At 40.5% G+C, this 22,086-nt stretch overlaps 1 protein-coding gene across 3 annotated transcripts in view; it reads left to right on the top strand.

The window, feature by feature from the left end:
* The window catches only part of LOC139167862 (prominin-1-A-like), a 72,153-nt gene that overhangs the window by 46,050 nt on the left and 4,017 nt on the right, over positions 1-22,086 (top strand). For all 3 annotated transcript variants that reach the window (XM_070752913.1, XM_070752912.1, XM_070752914.1), the window contains 13 exons: positions 2,002-2,161; positions 2,736-2,894; positions 3,922-4,045; positions 4,826-4,914; positions 10,517-10,601; positions 10,828-10,968; positions 13,389-13,457; positions 15,808-15,906; positions 15,994-16,047; positions 18,752-18,832; positions 19,639-19,707; positions 20,192-20,281; positions 21,320-21,432. In XM_070752913.1, the coding sequence (XP_070609014.1) occupies positions 2,002-2,161; positions 2,736-2,894; positions 3,922-4,045; positions 4,826-4,914; positions 10,517-10,601; positions 10,828-10,968; positions 13,389-13,457; positions 15,808-15,906; positions 15,994-16,047; positions 18,752-18,832; positions 19,639-19,707; positions 20,192-20,281; positions 21,320-21,432 (1,333 nt within the window). The remainder of the gene's footprint in view (positions 1-2,001; positions 2,162-2,735; positions 2,895-3,921; positions 4,046-4,825; positions 4,915-10,516; positions 10,602-10,827; positions 10,969-13,388; positions 13,458-15,807; positions 15,907-15,993; positions 16,048-18,751; positions 18,833-19,638; positions 19,708-20,191; positions 20,282-21,319; positions 21,433-22,086) is intronic.

Here is a 22,086-nt window from a genome sequence, read left to right as displayed (position 1 = left end):
AATATAATTTTGTACTGGGTTTTAATCCCTTTGAGCAATTATTCTCCATGCTGAAAACTTCTAGATATACAGACTTTAAAACTTATGGCATTTTCAGGAATGGCCAAACTGACTAGGAAATTCTGGGAGTTGAAAATCATACATTTGGGGACAGTCCCAAGTATTAGCCCAAGTTGGGCTATCCTACAGTCCCAGCTACCCAATATCCTACAGTTTTATGTCATCTTGGGATTTGATAAGCATTCCTGCCAACTGTTTATTTGAACTAGTTAATGACAATGTTGAAAGGTGCTACAAATAGTAACTGAATGTATAGTTATTAATAACAGTAACATATAGACTGAAGGTTTACTGATACCCTATTTTTTCCAAAATAAGACATCCCCTGATAATAAGCCCAATCAGGCTTTTGAGTGCATGGCAATAAGGTCAAGCGCTTATTTCAGGGTTTAAAAAAATGTAAGGCAGGGTCTTATTTAGGGGAAGACATGGTAATTAACCAACAACTAAAATATAGTCCCTCTGAGTCCCTCTGAGAAATAAGTTTCCTTTTTTTATATACCTGTGTAAAGGTACACATTCATCCTATCTATGTATGAATCAGCCCGTTATGGCTTCATTAGTCAATAAAATAGTTAAAAACCTGAGAGTTTGTATGAAAATTAGACAGTATAGGGTATCAGACTGAAGGCCTGTAGGCCAGAGCAGGACCTGCAGTGCCTCTGCCAGTGAAAATAAAACTCAGGGGAGGGGGATGTGGTGGCAACGGCCTCCTGCAACCCTCTGCCAGCAAAAATAAAGCTCATGGGAGTCACATACAGCTCTTCTGGACTCTGTTTTCAGTTGTGATGATCTCTGCAGCCCTCTGCCAGCCCTCCTGAACTTTCAGCTGCGATGGCCTCCTGCAGTCCTGCCAATGAAAACGGAGCTTGTGGGGCATGTGCGGTCCTCCTGAGCTCTATTTTTGGCTGTGCTGGCCTCCTGTAGCCCTCTGCCAGGTGTCAAACTGAAGGCCCATAGACCAGATCTTCCCATGGGGGTCATAAATCTGGCCCGCGGCACTGCCTTGGAAACAGTAATTGACCTACAGTGCCTCTGCCAGTGAAAATAGAGCTCATGGGAGCCACATGCATCCTTCCTGAATTCTGTTTTCAGTTGTGATGGTCTCTGGCAGCCCTCTGCCAGTGAAAATGGAGTGCATGGCCCTTCTGAACTCTGTTTTCAGTTGTGATGGCCTCCTACAGTCCTGCCAACGAAAACGGAGCTTGAGAAGCATGTGCAGTCCTCCTGAGCTCTGTTTTTAGCTGCAATGCCCTCCTGCAGCCCTCTGCCAGCAAAAGTGGAACTCACACGGGAGCCACATGCAGCCCTCCTGAGTTCTGTTTTGAGTTGCAACGGCCTCTTGCAGCCCTCTGTCAGCGAAAACAGAGCTCACAAGGTCCGTTTTCGCTGGTAGGACGCAGGAGGTTGTTGCAACATGAGTGATGTTGAGCTGGCCACACCGACCCTGGCCATGTCTCCACATACCTCCGAGGTCAAACACAATCCTGTTGTGGCCCCTAATGAAATTGAGTTTGACACACCCCTGGTGTAGCTAATATGTGTAAGATGAAGATCTGGTGTGGTATTAGGAAGATATCCTATGTTTTGATAGGATATATATTGTTTTTCAGTTACTTTGTTCAAACATAGTTTCCTGAATTATTCTACTTATTCTTCCCATGTGCAATTCTTTTCCTGCCCCTGCTACATCCTGACTTTAGTTTATTTCACTTAATGGAAACTGATTCCTGAATTTACAGTCAGCTTTGTCTGTTGCTTATTGCTTTTAAAGATACTTTATTAGAAGTATAGAAGATGCAGTGTGAATTGTATTTGTACAGAGTATGAGTTTGAGGGTTTAACATACCCATTGCCCTTGGATAATTGTTATTGTTTAAGTGGTCCATGATAATACACATAGTTTAATGGGTTTATCTGTGTTGCCTCCTATTATTAAAGACGTAAAGGTGATAATTGATAGTATCAAGGAAGGAATTATTGCCACCAGTGAAAAGTTTCACGAGCTGATCTCACTGAAGGATGTCTCTTCATCCATGGAAAATATTGTAAAGAAGGCAAATGAATACAAGCCACAAGTGGTCAAATATGATAGCTACAGGTAGGAATAAAACTTTTACTCAATAATTCATATGTTGCAGAATTACGTGGGCTGAATTCAGAGTTCAAATGGAATGATATTTACATTCCATTTTAGCAGGCACAGTTATAGAAAAGTATGGTGCAGCTCAGAAGAAAAATGAGGCCTCTAGAGTTTTCTGTGTCAAGCATTGGTGTTTGAATGACCAGCACCTCTAATCTGCAAAAGGTTAAAGTTCCATTTAATCATTAAGCATTTAATACCAGTTCTTATGCTCCGGGCTTGAATTGGATCTTATTATTTTCCTTATTTCCTTTAATTTCTAGCACCTGTGTTTACAAGGCACTGAGCTACAAATGCAGTTACTTTATGGTTTAATGTGTTATGCACCTGAGAAAATTTGATTAATTCAGAAATTATAATCCTGGCTGATAAAACATCTTATTTGAACAAAAGTAGTCTGTTGTAGATGTTAGCACAGTGTAGTCCTATCTTATTCTGATTTCAACTGAATTGAACTGATTATATTTAACTGAGCATGTTTTCCTTGTTGTTTAAAGTCTGAGTGTTAACTAGTTGATTTCTTTCACTACAGGTGGGGTGTTGGCATCTGCCTTTGCTGCGTCCTGCTTGTAATAATTGCATTCAATGTGCTGGGACTTTTGCTTGGTGGTCTTGGGCTAGATCCAGATGGAATGCAATGGCCTACCAAACGAGGCTGCCTCTCCAACACTGGTGGAAACTTCTTTATGGCGTAAGAAATGTTGTGTTCTCCCCCTGATCAGTATAGGGAAATAAATGACAATAGCCTCTTTGTATCCTTCCAGATCATAGCCACAAACGCTGCTTGTATTTTTATGTAATGTTAGTTGCTTGGGAGAAAGCACTTTATGGAAAGTTTTCTAATTTTGCACTTAGCATAGATTCCTGCCAGGAAATTATAGAGTGGTACTGTACACAAGTGGCACTGTTGATCACAGATGATCTACTAAATTGAAAATGTCCTCTACTTGCCCCAGCACATTGTTTTCCTGCCTTACTCTACGGATTTTCACAGAAGTGGCACCATGAGAATATCAGACCCAACTGTAGAAAGTTCTGTGGGTTGTTCACATCCAAATCAATACAGTAGTACCTCTAGATACGAGCTGCTCCACATGCGAGTATTCCAAGTTACGAGCTGAGACGCGAGCAAAATTTCTGTTCGACACCCGAGCTCAAATTCGGGATACGAGCCGAGCGTCTACTAGGTGGCGCAAGAATTCCATTTTTTTCCAGTTATCTCAGCGCGAAAAGCCAAATCTAAATGCATTGGTTCGAGATACGAATTGATCGACATACGAGCTCGGTTCTGGCACGAATTAAACTCGTATGTCGAGGTACCACTGTACAGTAGTCCCTCGCTATACCGCGCTTCACCTACTGCGGCTTCACTTCATCGCGGGTTTCTGAGGAAGTCGATCGGCAGATTTAAACAGCCTGCCGAACTCGATCGGCAGGTTTTTCAAAAAATAAATAAATAAATCTAAAATTTTAAATACTGTATTTAAATACTGTATCTAAAATAAATACTGTGTGGGAAGGGTTTATAAACACTTAAAACAATGAAAACTTACCAAACAATTACAATATAAATACTTAAATAAGTACTATCAGTCGATAAATTCCCCATCGCGGATTTCACCTATCGCGGCCGGGTCTGGAACGTAACACCAGCGATAGGTGAGGGACTACTGTAGTTGTATTGTAGACCTCTGATTGTTTCTCATCTTTTATGGCAGGAGTGTTGCATTCAGCTTTATATTTTCATGGTTGCTGATGTTGCTGGTTCTACTACTATTTTTAGTTGGGGGCAATTCATACACTTTGGTGTGCCGGCCTTGGGCCAATGGAATGATGCTTCAGGTAAGCCACCCAGGTTGCTATTTTATTTACAACTGTTGTGTCACCTCATGATTAGGAAAGAGGAGACAAGGGGCTGCTCAGATTTGGTTGATAATTGAAGTTCACATAAGCCTAATAAAATAAACACGTAAATATTATGACACAGGGAAGGATAGCTCGTGGTTATAGAGTTAATAACGTATATTAATTTGCAATCTTTGTTTGCAGTTCCCTCTTTCATAAGTCATTTTTATTTTAGCCTCTGGCTGCAGCAATTTATAGCTTCAGCTTCAGGAAAAGAGAAACTACAACTGGAGGAATGAGTAAAGCAGTGTTTCCCAACCTTGGCAACTTGAAGATATCTGGACTTCAACTTCCAGAATTCCCCAGCCAGCATTTGCTGGCTGGGGAATTCTGGGAGTTGAAGTCCAGATCTCTTCCAGTTGCCAAGGTTGGGAAACACTGCTCTAGACTCTTGTCTTGTGGCACCAGCAAAAAGACAAACATTGCCTATCTAACAATCCTTCTGTTATATCAGATAGGTAATGTTTGTATTTTTGCTGGTGCCACGAAGGTGTGTAATAAACTTGATGTTCCTATGAATATTGGTAACATGGAAAACGATTTGGCATTTCTGGAAAACTGGTCAAAAACATAGAATGCATTTCATTGTTTCTAAATGTAAGATTATGCATGTAAGGGGAAAGAATCATCTGCCAAGGTTGGGAAACACTGGAGTAAAGAGTTGGAGAAAATTTAGAAAAGATTTCATCAGCTGCTACTTATATTTTTTCCCCCTAGTTTCTGGACACATCTTTAACCTCTCAATTCAATGTGAGAGAGCTCCTTAATTTGAACATTTCTGATATAAACCTGACCAGAATATACAGGTAAGTGCCAGGTTGCTTGGCTGAACTGCCATTATGCTTCTCTTCAGTTTCCTTAAGGAGAAGGAGAATATGAAGAGAACATAAATGTTGCAGCTAAATAGGTTTTGAGGGTTGTATGGAGGGAAACCTTGTACAGAAGAGGGACGTAGCTTCTTATCAACCTGTAATGAAGTAGATGGAAGCACTACACAGGTTAAAGTATTTATAGCTTGCTAGAATATCGTATGAACCATATTCCCAGAATGTGGTCTCTGCATAAGTCATGTGCTTTAGGTCAGCGCCCTCCAACCTTTTGGGCACTGTTCTATGCATGGCCACTCAGAGCAAACCCATTGACTCAAAAGTCTCATGGTAAAATCATACTCTTTATTGAGAAAAGCAATACACAGTGAAAAGCAGATTTGAATGGCGAGGAAAAGGGAGTTAAAGATCAACAAAGTCTGGGGAAAGCACCAGCTTGGCCTAACGGCATTCCTTAGATCAGTGTTTTTCAACCAGTGTGCCACGGTACACTAGTGTGCCGCGAGACATGGTCAGGTGTGCCGCGAAGCTCAGAGAGAAAGAAAGCAAGAGAGAGAGAAAGCAAGAGAGAGAAAGCAAGAGAAAGAAAGCAAGAGAGAGAGAAAGAAAGCAAGAGAGAGAAAGAGCGCGAGAGAGAGAAGGAGAACAAGAGAGAGAAAGAAAGCAAGAGAGAGAGAAAGCAAGAGAGAGAAAGCAAGAGAAAGAAAGCAAGAGAGAGAGAAAGAAAGCAAGAGAGAGAGAGAGAGCGAGAGAGAAGGAGAACAAGAGAGAGAAAGAAAGCAAGAGAGAGAAAGAGAACAAGAGAAAGAGAAAGAAAGCAAGAGAGAGATAAAAAGAGAGGGAGGGAAGGAGAAAGAGCAAAAAAGAGAGGAAGGAAGGAAGAGAAAGAAAGAGGTAGAGAGAGAGAGAAAGAAAGAGGAAGGAAGGGAGAGAAAGAGCGAAGGAGAAAGAAATAGAGCAAAGGGGAGGAAGAGAGAGAGAGAGATAATTTTTTTGTCTAAACTTTTTTTAGCCACCCCCCGCCCCCCGCTCAATGTGCCCCAGGGTTTCGTAAATGTAAAAAATGTGCCGTTGGCTCAAAAAAGATTGAAAATCACTGCCTTAGATAACAGAGTCTATTTATCATTCAAAAATATAAATCAGCTCACCGAAAGAATGTCTTTTAGTGAAGCAGGAATCATGTTTTTGAAGCCTTTTTCAAGCACCCCTCCCACTCTAAAACCTCTTCTATGAACAACATTGAAACCCCACACCCAATTACCCCAAATCCTTTGCTTTTATACTGTCTGGAAGTGACATAACACCCCAAAGAGGTAAGGCTGTAAGCTAATACCTTTTACTATGCAATTCCTCTTGCCTTCTCAGCAGTCTCCTATAGCAAGGTCTAGGCACTGACTATCCACTTTAATGTCTTCCTCATCCTCTGACTGGGACCACTCCTTCATGGTCATATCAGCCCCCTATACTGGTTCCTTACAGTCACTCAGGTCACTTGCTCCCTCACTCTCACTCTCTGCATCAGCTGGCAACCCCATTGGCCCAGGGTATCCAGAGGGTCATCCTCCTCAGAATCTGACATGACCTGAGGTGGACAAGGAGCACTCACAACAGGCACCAGGGATTGAAACAGCTCACATTAGAGAAACATCTTTAGGCTGTGGCGAGGGGGACGTTTGCCCAGGTTCGCCTGGTGCACCAGTTGCGGCCCTATTTGGACCGGGAGTCACTGCTCACAGTCACTCATGCCTTCATCACCTTGAGGTTCGACCACTGTAATGCTCTCTACATGGGGCTACCTTTGAAGAGTGTTCGGAAACTTCAGATCGTGCAGAATGCAGCTGCGAGAGCAATCATGGGCTTCCCCAGGTATGCCCATGTTACACCAACACTCCGCAGTCTGCATTGGTTGCCGATCGGTTTCCGGTCACAATTCAAAGTGTTGGTTATGACCTATAAAGCCCTTCATGGCATCGGACCAGAATATCTCTGGGGCCGCCTTCTGCCGCACGAATCCCAGCGACCAGTTAGGTCCCACAGAGTTGGTCTACTCCAGGTCCTGTCGACTAAACAATGTCATTTGGTGAAGAGCCTTCTCTGTGGCGGCCCTGACCCTATGGAACCAACTCCCCCCAGGTATCAGAGTTGCCCCCACCCTCCTTGCCTTTCGTAAACTCTTAAAAACCCACCTCTGTCGTCAGGCATGGGGGAATTGAAATATTCCCTTCCCAATGGCTTATAAAATTTATGTATGGTATGACTGTATGTACGACTGATCTCTTAAATTGGGTTTTTTAGATTTTTTCAATATTAGATTTGTTTACGTTGTCTTTTTACTGTTGTTAGCCACCCCGAGTCTGTGGAGAGGGACGGCATACAAATAAAATAAAATAAAATAAAATAAAATAAAATAAAATAAAATAAAATAAAATAAAATAAAATAAAATAAAATAAAATAAAATAAAATAAAATAAAATAAAATAAAATAAAATAAAATAAAATAAAATAAAATAAAATAAAATAAAATAAAATAAAATAAAATAAAATAAAATAAAATAAAATAAAATAAAATAAAATAAAATAAAATAAAATAAAATAAAATAAAATAAAATAAAATAAAATAAAATAAAATAAAATAAAATAAAATAAAATAAAATAAAATAAAATAAAATAAAATAAAATAAAATAAAATAAAATAAAATAAAATAAAATAAAATAAAATAAAATAAAATAAAATAAAATAAAATAAAATAAAATAAAATAAAATAAAATAAAATAAAATAAAATAAATAAAATAAAATAAAATAAAATAAAATAAAATAAAATAAAATAAAATAAAATAAAATAAAATAAAATAAAATAAAATAAAATAAAATAAAATAAAATAAAATAAAATAAAATAAAATAAAATAAAATAAAATAAAATAAAATAAAATAAAATAAAATAAAATAAAATAAAATAAAATAAAATAAAATAAAATAAAATAAAATAAAATAAAATAAAAAAATAAAATAAAATAAAATAAAATAAAATAAAATAAAATAAAATAAAATAAAATAAAATAAAATAAAATAAAATAAAATAAAATAAAATAAAATAATATAAAATAATATAAAATAATATAAAATAATAAAATAAAATAAATAAAATAAAATAAATAAAATAAAATAAAATAAAATAAAATAAAATAAAATAAAATAAAATAAAATAAAATAAAATAAAATAAAATAAAATAAAATAAAATAAAATAAAATAAAATAAAATAAAAATAAACAAACAAACAAACAAACCTTCTACATTTTCCCATGGATTGGAGGGGCCATGGTTTTGTATGCTGCCTGCATCCCATGGATACAGCTTTGCTTGTTTGCATGGACTGGTTGTTGGCATGCCACAGACCGGTGCCACTCCGAGGACCTGGGGTTGGGCACCACTTCTGTAGGTCCTACCTTGACAGAATTCTCCTAAGCAAGTCCCTTCAGTTTCCTCTTCTCAATGGATGAGCGCTTCTTACTCCAGCCCCTCCTTCCATTCCATTGGTCCCAGATAGTCTGTACTGAAAACAAGTTGCTGTAACAGCAGTGAAGCAGTTGAAAATAAGATTTTTGCTTTCAGTGGCAGAAAAACCATTGAACTTTTCTCACCTGCTCCTTTCAAGGAAGAAGACTTGTTGTTTATGTGTGCAAGTGATAGGAATGAATACACGTGGTTCTCAACTTATGATCACAATTCATCCCAACATTTCTGTCGCTAAGTGAAATATTTGTTAAATGAGTTTTGACCTATTTTACAACCTTTCTTATCACAGCTGTTAAGCAAATCACTGCAGTTAAGTTAGCAACATTATTGTTGAGTGAATCTGGCTTTCCCGTTGACTTAATGATTGTCAATCATGACAATCATTAAGTGTTGCACCACGTGATTCTTGTCAAATGTATCTTTTTCTTTTATGTACACTGAGAGCATATGCACCAAGACAAAATCCTTGTGTGTCCAATCACCCTTGGCCAATAAAGAATTCTATTCTATCCTATCCTGTCCTGTCCTGTCCTATTTTATTCTTTGCTTGTCAGAAGGTTGCAAAAGGAAATCACATGACCCCAGCACACTGCAACCGTCATAAAGATGAATCAGTTACCAAGCATCTGAATTTTGACCATGGCGATACTGCAATGGTCATAAGTGTGGAAAACAGTCATAAGTCACTTTTTTCCGTACCATTATAACTTTGAATCAGAGGTGGGCTGCTAAGGTGGAATGGTGAACGTGTGCTCGCGCCCGTGGCTCTGGGTGCTAGCGGAGTCCAGCCCAATGATGCTACTGCCATGGGCGCACCTACATGTCTGCGCATGATTTCACTACCTACCCAGGTGCAGCAGCATCATTGCACTGGACTCTACTAGCACTCAGAGCCACGGGGGCGAGCACAGGTTCACCGTTCCACCTTAGGAGACCACTTTGAATGGTCATGAAATTTATTTTTTAATTGGATTTGTATGCCGCCCCTCTCCGAGGACTCGGGGTGGCTCACAACACATCAAAGAAAACATAAGGATACATCTGGATCCAATTAATGTAATTAACAAACCTAAAAGTTGTAATATAATTAAAAACATTCATTACCATTCACTCCATGAAATGAACTGTTGTAAGTCAAGGACTACCTGTAATGTGCCTGCTTTTATTTATTTATTTATTTATTTATTTAATTAATTAATTAATTAATTAATTATTTAATTAATTAATTCAATTTTTATGCCGCCCTTTTCCTTAGACTCATGGCGGCTTACAACCTGTTAGCAATAGCACTTTTTAAAAACAGAGCCAGCATATTGCCCTCACAATCTGGGTCCTCATTTTACCCACCTCGGAAGGATGGAAGGCTGAGTCAACCTTGAGACGGTGGTGAGATTTGAATCGCTGACCTTCAGATCTACAGTCAGCTTCAGTGGCCTGCAGTATAGCACTCTACCTGCTGTGCCACCCCGGCTGCTTCTACCGTAAGACCATTCTGAAGTTGTTTGTGGAGATTTTCAATCATCTAGATCAGTGGTCACCAACCAGTGGTCCGTGGATCACTGGTGGTCCACAAGAAAATTTTGGTGGTCCGCAGAAAAGTTATTTGCATTTTTTATACTGCACTAAATACTATTTATCTTTTTCTAAAAGCTCATATTAGTGGCCCGTGGGATTTAAAATTATGAATGTAGTGGTCCCTGAGGTCCAAAAAGTTGATGACTCTGATCTAGATCATGGTTGTCCCAAATGTGGTTTTTTCCCCAAAAAGCAACTGGACTTTGTCAGTGTTTACTTTGAAAACATTTAGCTTCTCATTCAAGAAGTTTCTTCGGTTAAAAAAAAAAAAACCAAGAAAGTCGAGTTGTTTTTTGTTGGGGAACACCCCCACACACACACACGCATTTGAGCCATTGTGAAGAGCTTTCTAGCTATGGATCAGGGGAGTGGGGAGACCTAATGTGCAGGACTTATGAGCATGGTCTATGGGGGTAATGATTTCGTCCAATTTATGCCTGATATAATATACATCCTGGCCTCTTATTTCAAGTTTTCCTTTTTTAAAAGGGATTGCCGTGAAAATGAGCCCTTGTGGACTACCTTTCACCTAAACGAGATTGTCTCTTTGAATGACACCTTCAACATCAACAAGGTAAATGATGGCTGCCTTTACTGAATCAATCCGGTGCTAGAGAAATGCCATCTCCAGTTAACATTTTGTTCCCAGACATCAGCTTATGGTTGTCACCTTGAATAGTTTAAGCATTTTGGTGTAGGGCACAGCTACAGCCCCCTTCAATGGTTGTAGAGAATGTACCGCAGAACAAATGAAATTGTGCTCTGCATATAATCAACTGACATTTCTCTTTTCCCTCTAGTATCAAAAAGACATTGATTCAGCCTTGAATAAAATAAAATTCAATATTGGATCTATCGAACTCCTGAATAGTGACCAAAAAAGCAGCTTGCTGAAACTGAGTTCAAAATTGAATGTGGATTTTAGCAGTACTCTTGAACAAGTAAGATGGAAAATAAAGAAAAGGCTTGTGAAAGAAAGGAAAATTTTTAAATATAATTTCTTTCCCAGAACAGGAGCTCTGTAAGCACCAACCTTCTTCTGTATCTTCTTCAACTGCTTTATTGGAGAATGGGCGATGATCACAATTGGCCGATTTCAGGGGAACACATTGCTGTTAAAGAGTCTGCTACTAGAAGGATTCTGAGCTGATATTGTCAAAGTACCTTATTGGCAACTGCTCCAGTTGTGATTGCGTTTGGCGAAGCCCTGAGGTTACCATCTATAGCAGGGTGTGCAATTAATTTTGCCATGGGGCCGCATAAGAAATTGGGATGGTTTTAGAGGGCCGGACTAATATAATTAACTCAGTTATACCTTCTTCCTTGTTTTCTTTCTCCCAAATTACCCCCCTCCAATACACACACACACAGAGCGCAAACCTCCCCCCTGTTCCTTATTGATTTATTTGCCCCTCCGCTCTCCTCCCCCTCCTCCCTTCACTTTCTCACTCGCGCTGCCCCTCCCCAGCAGCCCACACCTCCACTCCCGGCTGGCCCTGCCCCCGCATTATCACAACAACACTCACTTATGGCACAATAACACCCAATATGGCATGAAGCCACCTGCCCGCCTTCCTCCCATCTGTGTTGGCCTGCCGCCACCTCCCCCAGCAGCCCTCCGCCCTTGCGTTTATTTATTTATTAGATTTGTATGCCGCCCCTCTCCGTAGACTCGGGGCGGCTCACAGCAATAATAAAAACAATGTAAAAGCAAATCTAATAATTTAAAAAACACTAAAAACACCATTATTAAAAGCAAACATACACACAAACATACCATGTATAAACTGTATAGGCCCGAGGGAGATGTCTCAGTTCCCCCATGCCTGACAGCAGAGGTGGGTTTTAAGAGGTTTACAAAAGGCAAGGAGGGTGGGGGCAGTTCTAATTTCTGGGGGGAGCTGGTTCCAGAGGGTCGGGGCCACCACAGAGAAGGCTCTTCCCCTGGGTCCCGCCAAACGACATTATTTAGTCGACAGGACCCAGAGAAGGCCAACTCTGTGGGACCTAACCGGTCGCTGGGATTCGTGCAGCAGAAGGCGGTCCCAGAGATATTCTGGTCCGATGCCATGAAGGGCTTTATAGGTCATAACCAACACTTTGAATTGTGATCGGAAACTGATCGGCAACCAGTGCAGACTGCAGAGTGTTGGTGTAACATGGGCATACCTAGGGAAGCCCATGATTGCTCTTGCAGCTGCATTCTGCACAATCTGAAGTTTTTGAACACTTTTCAGAGGTAGCCCCATGTAGAGAGCATTACAGTAGTTGAACCTCAAGGTGGTAAGGGCATGAGTGTCTGTGAGCAGTGAGTCCTGGTCCAGATAGGGCCGCAACTGCATCCTATCCTCTGGGCTGTTGTTTCCCCCACCCCATCTCAGCTGCCCAGCCTGTTCCCGCTGCGGTTGAGCTGCTGCTGCTGCCACCCTGAGCCTCAGCAACTGCCCCCCCTCCCAAACCGCTGCCTTTTGTCTGGCACCACAGAGAGGAGAGAGCCGTGAGGAAGGAGGGATTGTTGCTTTCCTGCGGCAAAACAGGACTAAAAAGGGCGACCCCGATTTGTCCCGCGACGGTGGGGCTCTAAGAGAGCCTTGTTGGTGGGTGCTTTTTTGTCCTGTTCATTCAAGGTGCTTGTCACCCCCCTCCCATGCCTTCCTCCTCCAGGAAACCGGTCACAGATAGCGGGCAGGTCATTCACAGACAGCGGCCGGCCGGATGCGGCCCGTGGGCCACCCCTTGCCCAGGTCTGATCTATAGCCAAACAGTTGACAGAGTACTTACAATATGTACTTTTAAAGCTTTGTGTTGGGTTTTTAAGTTGTTCATTTCTTTAAACATATAATGTTTCTTTTTAGCATTCTGTATAGATTAACATCTTAATATAGTATAATAAAATAATAAAAATGCAATAAAAGCATCATTCTTTATAAATAATAGCAACCATGAGTTATTAAGCAGCGATCAGATAGGCTAGCATGATTGATCAATTTGCCTGCTAATGCTGCTGTGAAGAGGACACACCTTGTCCTTAAAGAATAATCAGAAAACTTGATGGATTGCTCTTCTGTCAAAAAAACAGTCATAAAAATGCCTATGAATCCAAAAGCAAATAAACTAACAGTTGCTAGTGGACATTTGAAAAATCTGTAGTTCAACAGAAAAGAGGCATTAGATGAACTCACTCTTCCTACTGATGAGATGAGGAAAAGCAATAACATGTATTATATTAAAACATATGAGTATTGTCTGGAAAATATGCAGAAATACTCAAAAGTAAATCTTCTTCAATTCCATATTTAATTCATTCAAGTGTCCTTCGCTTGCTTGACTTCTCTGTTCTCTTTTTCTCCTTTTTCTATAGTTTAATCGGAATCTGACCAAACAAGACCTGAATAACTTGGCTAATAACTTGGAAGAACTGGCAGATAAAGTGAGTAGTCCTTGGGAAAGGGTACCCACACAATGTTATATAACTGTCTTCCTCAATGTCTAAGACAGTGTTTCCCAACCTTGGCAACTTGAAGAGATCTGGACTTCAACTCCCAGAATTCCCCAGCCAGCAAATGCTGGCTCGGGAATTCTGGGAGTTGAAGTCCAAATATCTTCAAGTTGCCAAGGTTGGGAAACACTGGTCTAAGATGTGCAGCATGGGAAATCCTTTTGAGTAGACATGGAATTAGGCAAATGTAGCTGTCCTCCCAGCTGCCACTAGAAGATGTAAACTAATTCTGTTCTAAATTTTGTCTTGGAATGTGACCTTCAACTAGCTTTGACAGTGAACTGCACAAAAATAACAAGAGATCAGGAAGTTCTGAATAACAACAACACCTGTATGCTACCTGATTCCCTACAACCCTCGATAGCTCACAATAATCAATCAAATACATTACAATAAAAATCAATAAAATATAAAAGTTAAAGAAAAAAGATATCAAGCAAAAAAGATCAGATGGAATGAAGTGAGCAGTCTCACTCACCCTCACCAAAAGCATGGGTAGTAGTCTTGAATTGTTCCTTAAATCACACCCAAAAGCAAACTAGCAATCAGTGCAAAGCAGAGATGTTACATGGACATACCGAGGCATGTACATCACCATTCCTGCCATTGCATTCTGGACCAGTTGAGGCTTCTGGAAAGTCTTTAAGGGAAATCAGTGTAGACCACATTACAGTAGACAAACTGGAAGGTGACTACGCATGAAGGGGTCCTCAAACTTTGCAATTTTAAGACTTGTGGACTTCAACTCCCAGAATTCTCCAGCCAGCTATGCTATGCTATGCTGGCTGGAGAATTCTGGGAACTGAAGTCCAACAAGTCTAAAAGTTGCAAAGTTTGAAGACCTCTGCACTATCTAAAGCAGGGGTGGGCAATTAATTTTGCCATGGGGCCGCATAAGAAATTGGGATGGTTTTAGAGGGCCGGATTAATATAATTAACTCAGTTCTACCCAATACTGTATATTATTGGGTAGAACTGAGTTAATTATATTATATTATATTATATTATATTATATTATATTATATTATATTATATTATATTATATTATATTATATTATATTATATTATATTATATTATATTATATTATATTATATTATATTATATTATATTATATTATATTATATTATATTTATATGTAATTATATATTATAATTATATTATAATAATAAATTAATTGCCCACCCCTTCCTTCCTTCCTTGTTCCCTCCATTTCTCCTTCCTTCCTTCGTTTCTTCTCCAGATGGAAAGAAGCTTCTGTCTCTCTGATTTTCTCTGCCTTTTATTTCTGCTTTTGGACTGTTCTTTACTTCTCTTTCAAAATATTTCTTTCAGGTGCCTCTCTTCAACTGACCTACATTGTCAGCTGAGAAAACATAGTGGGGACTTTGCCTGAAAGTAGCTTTGGATTCCTCTTCTTCCTCCACCTTCCTTTTTTCCCCCTGAGAGGTGGGGTGGGGGATTTGCTTTAAATTTCTTGGAAAGGCCAATGAAACCAATGAACAATTAAAAAATGAGCATGTATTGGACTTTTGCAAAAGGGCATGGAAAGAGAATTTCTCCTTCCTTCCTCCCTCCATTTCTCCTTCTTTCCTTCCTTCCTTCATTCTTTCCTCCATTTCGCCTTCCTTCCTTCCTTCCTTCCTTCCTTCCTTCCTTCCTTCCTTCCTTCCAACCTCCGCGGGCCGGTCACAGACAACAGGCGGGCCGCATCCGGCCCCCGGGCCACACTTTGTCCAGGCCTGGTCTAAAGGGACTCCCAATCTAGAAAAGGGCAAAACCTGTACATCAGAAGTGCAAATACTCTTCTGGTCGCCGCTGATACCTGCTCTTCAAGCAGGAACTGCAAGTCTGGGAAGATACCCAGATTGCACACCAAATTTGAAGAACCAGTGTCACCTCTTCCCTGGTCAAAAAATGAATATGTCTAAAATTGCTCCCCCTATCCTTAACCCGTGGAATTATTTCAGGATACTGTGGTCAATGATATTGAAAACTGCAAAGAGATCAAGGAACACATGGTCCAATCACATGGTCAATCAATAAGCATGGCCAAGGCCATCTAAGTATTAAATCCTGGCCTAAAACCTCACTGAAACAATTGGAGTAGAACCTGTTTTGAACTAGAAGGTCATTGTTGAGAGAGAGTGGAGTGAAATGGGGCATTGAAATTACAGAGCACAAATGCTGTGTGTGTGTGTGTGTATGTATATCTGTGTGTGTATCATTTGTGCTCTGTAATTTATAAATATATCATCCATCCATCCATCCATTCATTTTCAGCCAGGCATTGGCGTTGATACAAGTGAAGATTTGAAACGTCAAGCTGGTGAGCTGAAGAACATCCAAGCTTGGATAAACAGCAACATTCTTCCAGAAATTGTGAGTGTGGTTTCCCTTGTTTCTCTTTATCTTCTTTGACCAAACCTGGTATCACTGAATGAGGAATTTTTTTGTTTTCTCCCTTAGCAAACCTTGAAGAGAAGCATCCAGAGCTTGCAGAAATCTACGTCTCAAATTCCAGTAAGCAGGCTGGGTGGAAGTGCAAAACTGGGAAAGAGGCCTTTGATTCTTAGAGTTCCTAAAGTTTTCTGTAAACAACAGAAATCATTGAGATATTTCAGACGTTCTGCTAGAGGATCATCTGTTTGGGCCTTGAGATAAGACATGGAATATTGTGACTTCTTATTACCAAGTGCCACTTGGGGAGTTCAGAAATTTATCTTGGCATAAAAAGGTTTTAAATTTATTAAATTTATGACAAGGCTGAATGCTATTAAGAGGTTGGTAGACATCACACAAAGAAGAGAATGAGTATGGAAGGTCCATCTATAACACCGGTGTCAAACTCGCCACTTCACAAGGCATATCATGACTTTTTTTTTCAATGGTGGGATTCAAATTTTTTTACTGCTGGTTCTGTGGGTGTGGCTTGGTGGGCGTGGCAAGGGAATTGCAAAATCTCCATTCCCTCCCAAACAGCTGGGGCTCAGGAGGCAGAGGATAGATGGGGAAGGGGCCAGTCACAGGTGGTATTTACTGGTTCTCCGAACCATAGTTCCCTCTAAGCTGCGCTGTGCGATATGGCGCAGAGGTTTTTACCTCTCAGCCCGGGAAATTTCAAATTCAGCGTGGAGGACCGACCTCCGCGCTGGAATTTGAAATGAGAAGTGTTGCTGCTCTACAAACATAGGGCAGCAACAGTTCCTTAAGGATAGGCGGGAAACAAAGGGGCCAATTGCAGGCCTGCTTTCTTCCCCGCCCCTTAAATCCCGGATTTTCTCCTCCCCGCCCCCCAGCAGACAAACGTTGTTTAGCAGCCGGCGTGTAAGGTAAGAGCTGGGATGGACATGGGTCTGCATGTGTTGTATCAGGTCCATGCCCCGCCAGTTTGACACCCTTGATTTATAGCATTAGCAGAACTACCGTATTTTTAGGAGTATAAGATGCACCGGAGTATAAGATGCACCTTAGTTTTGGGGGAGGAAAATAGGGAAAAGTATCTGCTTACCAGGTATTCATCTGGCTAGCGTCCTTAGTCTGGTCAGTTTCAGCACATTATTTTATCCCTTGGTTAGGGCTTTTAAAAAAACCTTATTTGAAGAGAGTAACAATGAAAGAGCTCGCAAGTCAGTAAGAGCTGGGAACATTGTTAGCACCTGCTTAGGGCTGGAAAGAAACATTTGGAGCAAGTTAGAGCAATAAAAAAGTGCTGCAAGGACAGGGTTTGGAAAACATTCTTAGCAGAGAGTAAGAATGAGAGCTTCCAAGTGGTAAGAGCTGTGAAAATTATTAGCACTTGGGTTAGGGCTGGAAAGAAACTTACTTGGAGCAAGTTAGAGTAATGAAAAAAAACTCTGCAAAGACTTAGAGCAGTGTTTTTCAACCAGTGTGCCGCGGCACACTAGTGTACCGCGAGACATGATCAGGTGTGCCGCGAAGCTCAGAGAGAGAAAGAAAGCAAGAGAGAGAGAAAGAAAGAGAGAGAGAGAAAGAAAGAGAGAGAGAGAAAAAGAAAGAGAGAGAGAGAGAAAGCAAGAGAGAGAAAGAGCGAGCGAGAGAGAAAGAGAACAAGAGAGAGAGAAAGAAAGCAAGAGAGAGAGAAAGAGAGGGAGGGAAGGAAGGAGAGAGAGAGAGAGAGAGAAAGACATAGAGGGAGTTAGTGAGGGAGAGAGAAAGAGAGCAAAAAATAGGAAGGAAGAGAAATAAAGAGGGAGGGAGAGAGAAATAAAGCAAAAGGGAGGAAGAGAGAGAGAGAAAATTTTTTTGTCCAAACTTTTTTTAGCCCCCCCCCTCCGCTTAATGTGCCCCAGGGTTTCATAAATGTAAAAAATGTGCCGCTGCTCAAAAAAGGTTGAAAATCACTGACTTAGAGCTTGGAAAACATTCTTTGCAGACAGTAACAATGAAAGAACCTGCAAGATAAGAGCTAGGAAGATCGTTAGCATCTAGTTAGGGCTGGGGAAAAAAGCTTTGAAAAAAGCTACATTCAGAGCATAAGACGTACATGAATTTTCAGCATCTTTTAGGGAGGAAAAAGGTGCATCTTATACTCAGAAAAATACGGTATTTGTGTGAAGTTGAATATCATTGATTTAAAATGCTTATTTACATCACTCTTTTCATTTTTTATTTAATAAAAATGTATCAAAGAACACGTCCCAGCTTTCAGTGCTGTGAGATTTGTGATGCTAGGTGTGTAAGCTATTTTTCTTGAGCAGACAGCTCAGATATACAGTGATACCTCGTCTTACAAACGCCTCGTCATACAAACATTTCGAGATACAAACCTGGGGTTTAAGATTTTTTTGCCTCTTCTTACAAACTATTTTCACCTTACAAACCCACCGCCGCCGCTAGGATGCCCCGCCTCCGGACTTCGGTTGCCAGCGAAGCACTCGTTTTTGCGATGCTGGGATTCCCCTGCTGGGATTCCCCTGCAGCATCGCAAAAACACAGAAGTCGGGAGGTGGGGTTTCCCATGGAGGGGAGCCTCAGGGGAATCCCAGCAACGCAAAAACGGGCGCTTTGGCTGGCAAAAGGGGTGAGTTTTGGGCTTGCACGCATTAATTGCTCTTCCATTGATTCCTATGGGAAACATTGTTTCGTCTTACAAACTTTTCACCTTAAGAACCTCGTCCTGGAACCAATTAAGTTTGTAAGACAAGGTATCACTGTACTTGTACAGAAGATTTTAAAAGAACCTAACATCAATATATTCCACCAGAATCTGATAAACGATACCCTGTTGGAAATAGATGAGACCAATTCATTTATAAAGGACCAGACAGAAGGAGTTATACAAAGTGTAAGTGTACCTTAATATGTTTGTTTGTTTATTTATTTACAATGTGAATAAATCGTGCCAGCCGGTCCCAGCACTTCAGCCAGAAGTGATATCAGCCATCTAAAGTGAAATGTGGGTCACAAAAACAGACGAGGGGCTGAGCAGAAGCTTCAGGATACAGCATATGACTTCCTAGAGCCCTGAGTGCTTAAAAAATAATTTTAAGAAAGTGTTTCAGACATTAAGTAGCCTGAAGGAAAATGCTGCTAATTTAAGGAATCTACTCATTAAGCCGATAGCTTCAAACCCCAAAAAACATTGTGCTACTTTAATCAATATAGATAGTTTTTGACTTATGATATAGTTGGGGCCGGAATGTTGGTTGATAAACAATATTGTCATTCAGGAAGTCATCACATGATTGGATCACAATTTTAGGACAGTCGCATGCCGACTGATATGGCTCTGTGTGCCACTTGTGGCACGCATGCCAAAGTTTCGCCATCACTGTTATATAGGATAAAACAGAATGCAATACTGCAGGCTAACTCACTGCTCACTCTAGGAATTTGATTCTCACTGGCTTAAGATTGACTCCATCTTTCCACAGTTGATAAAATGAGGACCCAGGTTGTTGGGGGTCAATAGGCTGACTGCAAACCTCTTAGAGAGATCTGTAAAATACTATGAAGCAGTATATAAGTCTAAGTGCTATTGATATATTTATGCTCCAATGGATCTGCAACACAGTTTATATAGAATATTTACACCCAAAACTGAACCATTTCCTGGGTTTAAACCCCAACCTCTTCTCTATTTCCATTTAGGAGACCAAGACTTTTGTAATGAACATAGTGAATGATTTTTCCATTTATCTGACATGGGTTCAGCGTACTGTAAGTATTATGAATCATTTTTAATGGAATAAGGATGGACTTACTGGGTTTACACTTTTATCTTGCCAACGATTTTGTAATTATCTGTCCTTGGTCAAACCCAAACAACATGCAAACTCAAGAGGCATGACTATTTTTTAAGCCAAGAACCTTTCCATTCCATTGGTATGTTGTATGAAGATCAATAGAATTGTTTGGTGATTGAAACAAAACATATCTATTTGTTTCAATACAGCAATTGTGCTTTGTTAATCTGGCTTTAAGCATGGGATGTTGTATAAGGGCAGCCATGAAAATGCAGAATACAATTATTGAGGCATTGAATTTTTCCTTCTGGGTTGAAAATAAACACAATAATTTATTGTAGATGATTTCAAAACATATGGCAGTGAAATAATGAAAATTACTGTCCAGAAGACCAGGACTTGTTTTTCTCTGATGAAACGTTTAATGTTTTGTTTTGCTTTTAAATCTTTGTTGGCAGTTCATAGGAGAATTTGGTCGCTGCGGTCCTGTAGCCTGGGCACTGGATAGTGCGAATACCGTTGTCTGCAATTACCTTGTTGATTCTTTGGTGAGAAAATCAGTAGGGCTACTCAGAACATTAAATGAGATGTAGGACTGCTAATTATGTCAACATGGAATTAAGGCAAGAAATGGTAGTTACAACAGAGTGTGACACTAAATTGTAGATAAGAGGAGCACATCCTTATAATTGCCTTGGGCATCAGTTTGCTGTAGCAACCCATGCCTTAATTTTGAGAAAAAATGTTGGGAGAAATTAGAACTGCACACACTTATGAACAGAAACAGAATGCAGCTGTGAGAGCAATCATGGGCCTTCCCAAATATGCCCATGTTACTCCAACACTCCACAGTCTGCATTGGTTGCCGATCGGTTTCCGGTCACAATTCAAAGTGCTGGTTATGACCTATAAAGCCCTTCATGGCATCGGACCAGAATATCTCCAGGACAGCCTTCTGCCGCACGAATCCCAGCGACCAGTTAGGTCCCACAAAGTTGGCCTTCTCCAGGTCCTGTCGACTAAACAATGTCGTTTGGCGGGACCCAGGGGAAGAGCCTTCTCTGTGGCGGCCCCGACCCTCTGGAACCAACGCCCCCCAGAGATCAGAGTTGCCCCCACCCTCCTTGCCTTTCGTAAGCTCTTAAAAACCCACCTCTGTCATCAGGCATGGGGGAATTGAAATATTCCCTTCCCCTAGGCTTATAAAATTTATGTATGGTATGACTGTATGTATGACTGATCTCTTAAATTGGGGTTTTTAGATTTTTTTAATATTAGATTTGTTTACGTTGTCTTTTTACTGTTGTTAGCCGCCCCGAGTCTACGGAGAGGGGCGGCATACAAATCAAATCAAATCAAATCAAAAAATAAACAAAGAAATAAACAAAGAAATAAATAAATGGAAGTGGGAGGTACATAAAGTAGGCTCTAGTTCATATGAAGACCAGAAGGTGCAAATATCTATTGTGTGAGGATATGTCAATCATTAGAGATATTTCTCTTGGCCGTCTCAACCAACTAAAGTTGTGCTGAAATGTATAAAGCATCGCCTCCAACCATTTATCCCTTCTCTTTCCCCCTCCTAGAATGCCTTCTGGTTCTGTCTGGCCTGGTGCACAATCTTTCTGTTGCCCAGTATCATCTTGGCTGTGCGGCTTGCCAAGTTTTATCGTCGAATGAGTGTCGATGACATATATCAGTAAGGATGATTTATACATAGTAGGGCATGCTGCTCCCCCCTCCCCAATATTGTCTATTAATTAATTTTAAAATCTTTCCAGAAGTACCCCCAACCTCCTGGGGCTACAACTGCTTCAGAAATGTGATCTTGCCATAGCTTAACTGGAAAGATCTTCTCTGTGTGATGATGTCCCGTTCAATCACTACCATACTAAAAGAGGGTGAAAATTTGGATGTGTCTTATCCATCAAATGTAGCCCAACCGCCAAAAAATGGAGCACATGGAGGCAGCAATTGGATATCATTCCTTGCAGCCTGAAACAGCTGATTGATGGGAGGCTGATCCAGCCAACAATTAGCTGCTTGTGCTAATTAGGCTGTGCTGAAGCTGAAACAGGCTGTTTTCTGTTTGCTGCATGGAGGTAAATTGCTGGGAGGCAGAGGAATTTCCCCCCCTGGTTTTCCTCCCCCCAAATGGTGTGTCTTATAGTCCAGAGTGTCTTATACAGTAGTACCTCTAGATACGAGCTGCTCCACATGCGAGTATTTCAAGTTACGAGCCGAGACGCGAGCAAAATTTCTGTTCGACACCCAAGCTCAAATTCGGGATACGAGCCGAGCGTCCACTAGGTGGCGCAAGAATTCTATGTTTCCGGTTATCTCGGCATGAAAA

The sequence above is a fragment of the Erythrolamprus reginae genome, chromosome 5 (genome assembly GCF_031021105.1).
Source record: "Erythrolamprus reginae isolate rEryReg1 chromosome 5, rEryReg1.hap1, whole genome shotgun sequence".
NCBI classification, from domain to species: Eukaryota; Metazoa; Chordata; class Lepidosauria; order Squamata; family Dipsadidae; genus Erythrolamprus; species Erythrolamprus reginae.
Note: the sequence above shows the minus strand (reverse complement) of the source record. Positions and strands in the feature narration are given on the sequence as shown.